The following is an 8,661-nucleotide window of genomic DNA, read 5'->3' on the forward strand; positions in this document are numbered from 1 at the left end:
CTTCCAAAAAGCTTTTGACAAAGTTCCTCATCAAAGACTCCTGAGGAAACTTAGCGGTCATGGGATAAGGGTACAAGTACATGTGTGGATTGCTAACTGGTTGAAAGACAGGAAACAGAGGGTAGGTATAAATGGAGAGTTTTCACAATGGAGGGAAGTAAGAAGTGGGGTCCCCCAGGGATCTGTACTGGCCCCGTTTGGGAGGGAGATCGATCGGCCCCGCTATGTTGGCAGCGGGACCAGGAGCGGCTCGAGGCAGGGAGAGTCACTCCGGCCATGCTGCCAACGCAGCGCGGGCTGATTCCGGGTCCAAACGGGACCACACTGCCCTGTTTGGGACTAAAATAACACCCCCGCATCTGAAGTCAGATGCGGGGGGCGTGTCTGGGGCCGCGCTTGTGGCCCCTGATTGGGCGCGGCCCAGGTTCTTCGAACCCGTTCGCCCAATGGTGGCTCTGCCCCTGACAGGGCTCTGTGGTCGCCAGGAGATAGCCGTATTTTCCCGTTGTAGGAGTTTGAGATTCAGGGGAGTCGTTTCCAATACGATCCTGCCAAGCCGAAGCATTTGAGCCCTGTTGTAGTGGGTAATCTGTGGTCGACACTGACCCGACGGCTCAACTTTACTTTTAAACTTGCCTCTTCCTCTCTGAATTTTCGTCAATGGAGTGTTCCTGAGTCTCAGCTTTTGACTGACGTGTTCTGTTTCTTTCGGCAGCTGTTGCTGCATCCTTGGCGGACGGCCTCAGATTCTATTTTGACTGGCATGAGCACAAGCGTCCTCCTAATTTTAACCCCGCCGCAGGCCAGACCGGTGAGCGGAAAGACGAAATGCACCGTCTGTGTCTCACTGAGCCCAGCTGAGGAGGAACCCGAAGGAGGAGTCTTTGGCCTGAGTTAAGAGCATCTTTTGGGACAGAGTGTCAGGATCAAAGCATTTCACCCAGGCGGGGATTTGTATAAAAGTCAAGCGCCTTCGGGAGGAAGGACACAGCTGGTCCCTGGGCACGGAGACAGGACAGGCCACCGAGAAAAGGACCGCACTGCCTCGCCCCAAGACGAAGATGTTGTGCCGGCTGCATCTCACCGCACCTCGTAGCCCGCTGAGGAGCCGGGCTTTGTGGCCACGGGCCGGGTCGCTCTTTGACGAGCTGGAACGTGAAATGGATGCCATGTGGGAGCTCCTGAGCAGCAACTGGCCGGCGGCAAGAAACGGCGTCACCGCCACCAGCCGCGGAACTGTCCCCAGCACGGCCCCAGCCAGCGCTGCTGGAACCTTTGCAGTGACTCAAGACATGGCTGGCTTTGACCCCCGGGAGCTGGTGGTGAAGTTAGTCGGCGAGAAGGTGGTGCTGACGGGCAAGAAGGCCACGCAGACGCCCCACGGACCCTTCCGCTACGAGCTCTTCCGGAGGGAATGGGACGTCCCGGAGAGCGTGGACCGCGAGCAGCTGAGCTGCTCCATTTCCAGCGAGGGACAGCTGCGGATCGAAGCGCCCTCCTTGCCGTCGGAGCCGGCCTCCAGAACGGTGCACATCGAGGTCAGCGGAGCGGAGAACGGCGCGCAGGCCGAGCCAGGATCCAGGCCCACAGAGAGCAGCCGGGCCAAGGCGTGACAGGGATTGGACTGGAGAGACGCACTTTAAAAACTTAAAACAAAAAGCTTGCTGGAAACTATTTATCTGTCCTGCTAATAAATATTCTTTTAATACTGCCTTTTCTCTGTTGGGTGGTCAGTTTGTAAAGGGGAAATGGGAATGGGGCTGTATCTCGGCTTTCTGCTTGGGAGTTGAGGCCCTAATTTATGTCACAGCCTAAGACGGGTCATACCTAATACCACCACTGTGCATGCCTGTTGGGTCAAGAAAGAAGAATTAAGGGGTTTCCAAATGGCATACTCAGGGCTAAAGATTGGTCAGTTTGTGAGTAGTGCAGGAAGCTGCCTTCTGCAGAGTCTGGCCCTTGGTCCATCTAGCTCAGCATTAACTTCCCTGACTGGCAGCATCGGGATTTCCAGATAAGTCTCTCTCCCAGCCCAACCTGGAGATGCTGTCAGGGATCAAACCTGGGATCTTCTGCACACAAAGCAGGTGCCCTATGTGCTAGAGCTAGGTGCCTTGATTAGGAATGGGTCATTTGGGGATGTCTCCATAGCAGGGGTGTGTGTGGATATATATCATTCAAGCTCTCCAGAGAGCAGCAGACCCTCTCAGAGGTGGCGGCTAAGTCTCTGGGCAAGCTTTTTTTACTGCCTTAAGAAAACATCTGCCACTATATATGTTTGCTGCAGGAATGTTAATTATTTGTAAAGTTTTTAGACTGTGTTTACCGGCATCCAGACAAGGTTTTCCACAAGTTCTTTCATGTTAGAAATTGAGTAGTCATTTTAAATCCAGACTAGTCCACTTCCTTTGGCATAAATACAGTCACAACCTTTTTTTAAAAGGGGGGGGGGTAAGGGGATTTTAAGAGGGGTTGTTGTTGTTGTTGTTAAATTGATATTCCTCTTTGATTCAGGCACATAGAAACATAGGAAGCTGCCGTCTACTGAGTCAGATACTGGTCCACTTAGCTCAATATTGTGTACTCGGACTGGCAGTGGCTTCTCCATGGCTGCAGGCAGGAGTCTCTAGACGGAGGCCTAGAAACAGCCACCGGAGAAGCCACGGATGCCCCCAAGGACCAGCCAGGCTTCGCACTCGCTTCCAGCTCTGCTTTGGCTACTTGGCTGGCCCTGCCTCGCCCTTGACTACTTGACACAGCCGCGCGCTCCCCGTCAGTGGCTATGGTGAACTTTTACCATGAATCGGTGTCCGCCTGACTCAGGATGAGAAAGCTTCCTATGTTCCTAAGGAGTGGGATGAAGGGGTCAGGCGGCAATCTTGTTTAGCTTTTGATTCCTCTTAACTGAAAGTACTAATCTACTTTTGCCAGGTTTTTTTTTTTTTATGCTGTGAGTCAACCTTTTAAACCTGTCGAGGCAGGCTTAAGCTTCCTACGTTCCTAAGGAGGGGAATGAAGAGATCAGGCGGCAATCCTGGTTTAGCTTTTTATTCCTCTTAATAGAAAGTACTAATCTACTTTTGCCAGTTTTCTTGCCCACCAACCTGCAGAGCTTTTTCAGGGAACACCTCCAGGATGGACGATTTGAAGCCAGTTGGCCACCCTGACGAAAAAGATGTCGGAGACCGGAAATCAAGCAGAGAAAAGCTGATGGAATCAATGAGGTTCTCCTTAATTTGTCCTCGCAACCAGCTGCCCCTGGTGGATTTCTACCTGGTGCTTTTTCTCCCGCAGAAATGCTGAAGCGTATGGGGCAAAGCGAGACTCTGGGAGGATGCTCCGGACATAGGTGCAAATGCTACTACTCTGGAGGGGAGAACTGGCCTGTTGTAGGTGCAGCCTAGGAAATGGGTCTACATGGAAATATTCATGGGACGGTTGGGAATGGAGTGTGGTTAGGGCACCAAAATGACCATGCAGATCAAATATTGATTTTTTTTAAAAAATGATGTAATATATGGATACATTAAAATGTTTAAGCTGTGTTTTGTTTGATTTGCTGTTTCTCCCAACGTGGAATAAAATTTGGCTGTTTTTGAGACTATAAACAAAAAGTCAGAAATAGTTTAGTCAGAGGCTTAGTGTGAGCAGCCGGCCAGGCAGAGGCTTTATGGCAGGTTCTTAATGGCTGCACTTCATTGGCCTCGCCCCTGAAGCCTCAGACAGTCAAGCACAATCTGTCAATGGACATTGCTGGTGGTGTGGTGGAGGAAGCTGCTTTATATGGAGTCAACAAACAAAAAAGGGGATCACGAAAAATAACAGGAAGCAACCCGAAGATAAGTGATCGAAAAACCTCCTAAACCAAGAGGAACAACGGTAGAATGGATAATCTACCAAGAGTAACGTTCTAATGTCACAGATGACCATGCAAGCTGCTCATAATAAATGTAATCACTGTTCATCCTGAATTGTTCTTCAGTAATAAATATATATAATACAAAGTAATAATATTAACAAATCAAGAATATAGTAATCGTACAAAATCTTTACTTGTAACAAATAATAATGAAATAGAAGCAGGTAGCACAGTGGAGTCTACAAAACATGTGCGTGATGTTTTTGTATAATAAGAAAAATTTTATACATTATATAGGCACCTTCTGTGGGCTTGCAAGATTTTCACAAAGCAGCCTGCCTTTGCACTTCTTATCAGCTGTGAATTTCTTACGGGAACAGTCTGAAGAACGTTTGAACGACCACATCACAGCTTCTGTTTTTCATCAATGATTTGATTCAGCTTGGCAAACACAGAGGCTTTGTGGTACTAGACTTCATCATGCCACTTGCTTCTATTTCATGACTATTCAAACACAGTTATTCCGGTGTTTTGTAGACTCCACCGGGCTACCTGCTTCTAGTTCATTATTATTTGTTACTAGTAAATATTTTGTATGATTATTACATTCTTGATTTGTTACTATTAATACTTTGTATTATATATATTTATTACTGGAGAACAATTAAGGATGAATAGTGATTACATTTATTATGAGCAGCTTGCATGGTCATCTGTGACATTAGAATGTTACTCTTAGGAGATTATCCATTCTACCATTGTTCCTCTTGGTTTAGGAGAAGCCCTCTGGGCGTTTTGTTAAATGTATATATAGCTTTCTTTCAATGTGATTTCTTACATACAAAATGCTATCCTTAGAAAGAACACAGAGCTGATAAGGTATGAGATCTGAATTGCTGTTTCAATCCTAACAATGTTTATTATATTGTTTATTATAGAATTGATGATAATACTTTTATTCTGTAGTCCTTCGTGAGGAAGCCTCGGCGAAAAACACTGAATATCCGGACAGTTTTTAAGGACTTGCCAGTGAAAGAATTATTACTACAAGCTCCAGATAACAGAACGGATTATTATTACAACACATCTCTTTATGTCAAGGACTTACAAACGAAAGAATTATTATCTTCACAAGTCTCAGATAGCAGAACAGACAATCATTACAGCCTATTTCTCTTCGCCAACTACTTTGGGAAATAGTGAAATTGTTTTGGTGTTCTGTTGTTACATCACAGTCCTTCATACTGATTTTGCAAGACTGGTATTTTTACCATCTTCATTATTCTGTGCTCTGGGCAATTTTGGACATTTTCTAGTGTTTATTTAAAGAGTTTAAATAATTATTTAAGGAATCCAAGACACATATTTAAAAATATAATTATTTAATTTTTGAATTTGTATATATATTTGCTGTTTGCACACGGTTTGTTTGCTGGTTTTGGTTTGTTCCCCTTATATGGAGTCAAGGCATGAGTCCATCTAGCTCAGTATTGTCTGCACAGACTGGCAGCAGCTTCTCCAAGGCTGCAGACGGGAGTCTCTCTCAGGCCTATCCGGAGATACTGCCAGGGAGGGAACTTGGAACCTAGATGCTCTTCCCAGAGCAGCTCCATCACCTAAGAGGAATATCTTGCAGTGCTCAAACATGGAGTCTCCCATCCAAATGCAACCAGGGCAGACTCTGCTTAGCTAAGGGGACAAATCATGCTTGCTTGCTACTACAAGACCAACTCTCCTCTCTTAAAATCAGGATGTCATGTTAGGAACATAGAAAGCTGCCATATACTGAGTCAGACCACTGGTCCATCTAGCTCAGTATCGTCTTCACAGACTGGCAGTGGCTTCTCCAAGGTTGCAGGCAGGAATTTCTCTCAGCCCTATCTGGAGATCCTACCAGGGAGAGAACTTGTGACCTTCCACATGCAAGCAGGCAGGCGCTCTTCCCAGAGTGGCCCCATCCCCTAAGGGGAAGATCTGACAGTCCTCAGCTATGTAGGCTCCCATTCAAATGCAAACCAAGGTGGACCCTGCTTAGCACAGGCAACCATTCATGCTTGCAACCACAAGTCCAGCTCTTCTCCCCTGAGATTAGAATTAGCGAAACCAATTCACAGAGGTTAGCTTAGTAAATGAACTATCTGGGGGATGAATGCTCATTGTGTTTTTGGAGAAGGCCTTTCCTCTGCAAAAATGACTGCAGTTTTACAGTACTTGTTTGGAAGCCAGGGTAAAGAAGAGGTGATAAACAAACCGCCTTGGGATTGTTTTAATAAAAGGCGGTATACAAATTTAACAATAATTTTATTTTTTTTAAAGGTTTAAATGCAACAATTTTATCACTTATTTTCTGTCGCAGGTAGGGTAGGGGGGTTGACATAGCCAATGATCATTATGAGCATTTGCCCCTTGAGATGTAACACTGGCCAAAAGCTGTGGGCTGGGCTCATGGACTAATCTGTAAATGACCATTCATTCATTCATTCATTCAATTTATATACCGCCCTTCCAAAATGGCTCAGGGCGGTTTACAACAGGATAAAAACAATTAAAACTAGTTAACCATTAAAATCAAAACTATAAAAACGGAATAAAACCAATTAAACATTTAAACAGTTAAAAGCCCTGGAAAACCAGGGAAACCGTTTAAAACAATTTAAAACAGTTTAGTCATTTAAAAACCCTGGAAGGCCAGGCCAAACAGATATGTTTTAAGGGCTCTCCTGAAGAACAGTAATGAACTCAAATTACAGAATTCTGCCAGAAGTGCATTCCACAGCCCAGGAGCAGCTACAGAGAAGGCCCGCCTCTGAGTCGCCACCAGACGCACCGGTGGTAACTAGAGAGAGGCCTCCTCAGATGACGTTAACGTGCTGTGATCATGCAGAAGAAGGCGTTCTTTAAGATAACTCAGACCTAAGACATTCAGGGTTTTAAAAGGTAATAACCATCACTTTGTATTTTGCCCGGAAACATATCAGCAGCCAGTGCAGCTGTTTCAAAACAGGCATAATATGGTCTCTCCGGGTTGCCCCAGAGACCAATCTGGCTGCCACATTCTGAACTAACAGAAGTTTCCAAACTACGTACAAAGGCAGCCCCACGTAGAGCGCATTGCAATAGTCAAACTGGGAGGTTACCTATGAAACAAGATGGCAAAATCAAATCTCCAAGTACAGGAGAAGTCTACCTCCAAATTCCAGTTGCTGGAGACCCAAAGCCGGGGCTGGGTGTTGCTTTCATATCCTGCTTATGAGCTTCCCAGAGTCTGGCCTCTGCTGGAAACAGAATTCTGACTAGGTGGGCTTTTTGGTTTGATTCACTGGTGACTTATCTTCAGGGAAAACTAAACACCTAATTGCATGGGCTATTTTTTAAACAACAACAACAAATTGTCTGTTAGGAATAGCTCACCAGATTGGACAATGGCACTGTCTTTGAGCAACAGTTTCTAAGTGGATGCATTCCAGAGCAGCAAGAGGCAGGAGTAGTCTATCTGCCCACTAAGATATAGACTAGAAGTGTTAGCACTGTAAGATATTCCTCTCAGGGGATGGAGCCGCTCTGGGAAGAGCAGAAAGTTTCAAGTTCCCTCCCTGGCTTCTCCAAGATAGGGCTGAGAGAGATTCCGGCCTGCAACCTTGGAGAAGCCGCTACGGATGTGCACAAAACCGGTTTGCCCAGTTGGGTTCGAATTTGAACCAGGTTCAAACCAGGAGGAGGAGGTTCGGTTTTTCTCGAACCCCACCCTGGTTTGAACCTCCAAAAGTGGGTGGGGTGGTACCTGGCACCCATGGGTACCTACCACCCAAACCCCAAAGCAATCGGAAACTCGTACAATTTTTTATGAATTGGGGGGGGGAGAATTCTCATAGGGTATAATGGGACTTGAACCAGCCCTTTATTCCCTCTTGTGGAGCACCCATGGGTGCCAACAACCACCCAAAGCAATCGGACACTCCTACAATTTTTAATGAACATTTGAAATATTTTTAATTATTTTTCTCATAGGGTATAATGGGACCCGAACCAGCCCATTATCCCCTATTGTGTAGCACCTAGGGGCACAAAAGTGTGGTGGGTGGTAGGCACCCAGGGGTGCCTACCACCCACAAAACCCCAAGGCAATTGGACACTCCTCTGATTATTGGTGAATTTTTAAAGTATTTTTGAATTCCTCATAGGGAATAATGAGAATTGCAGCAAATGTATAGCTTCACGTAGGGGGCAAAGGGGTGGCTTAGAGCAGAGTGTGGTGGGTGGTAGTGCCCAAGGGGGGCAAGGAAGCTATCAGAATTATTTGAAAGGAATTGGGCAAGAGGCTGACTTTTAAGTGATTTTTGAAGTTTATGCATCTTTAAGGTTCTTCTCCATAATGAAGGATGGAGGTTTCAGCAGCCCCATAACTGCACTTGGGGGGTGCTGGGGTGGCCCAGAGCGAGTGGTGGTGTAGTGCACAGAGGGTGCCAACCACCCCCATGGGTTGCTAACCCATGGGGTACTGGGTTTTGTTGTTTCTGAGGTGTTCCGAGTGTAGATTCTCTGGTAGCAAATGAGACTGGATTCATGGTTTGTCATTGAAAGCCTCATATGCTCATCGGTCAGGGAGGCAATTTCCTTCAGGCCATCTTTGTAGGCAGCTGGTTGTAAGAAGCAGGAGGGTAAAGTTGATGAGCTCTTCTTACATTCTTAGCCTAGCCTACTTCACAGGGTTGTCGCGAGGATATGAAAGGATGCCTCTTTCTTTCTTTCTTTCTTTCTTTTTGCTTGCATCTCGGGATGCTCCGGTCCTTAGGTCACCCTCC

At 46.2% G+C, this 8,661-nt stretch overlaps 1 protein-coding gene and 1 long non-coding RNA gene across 2 annotated transcripts; both read left to right on the top strand.

The window, feature by feature from the left end:
- The first annotated feature begins 896 nt into the window (after positions 1-896).
- On the top strand, positions 897-1,713 carry LOC128345123 (heat shock protein 30C-like). Its single transcript, XM_053296575.1, has one exon. The coding sequence runs from the start codon at positions 1,062-1,064 to the stop codon at positions 1,611-1,613; it is 552 nt and encodes a 183-aa protein (XP_053152550.1). The 5' UTR covers positions 897-1,061; the 3' UTR covers positions 1,614-1,713.
- Positions 1,714-2,523: 810 nt separating this feature from the next.
- On the top strand, positions 2,524-5,253 carry LOC128345124 (uncharacterized). Its single transcript, XR_008316276.1, has 2 exons — positions 2,524-3,349; positions 4,826-5,253. It is a non-coding gene; the product is annotated as an uncharacterized LOC128345124 (long non-coding RNA).
- Positions 5,254-8,661: the final 3,408 nt, after the last annotated feature.

This window comes from Hemicordylus capensis, chromosome 2 (assembly GCF_027244095.1).
Source record: "Hemicordylus capensis ecotype Gifberg chromosome 2, rHemCap1.1.pri, whole genome shotgun sequence".
NCBI lineage: Eukaryota > Metazoa > Chordata > Lepidosauria > Squamata > Cordylidae > Hemicordylus > Hemicordylus capensis.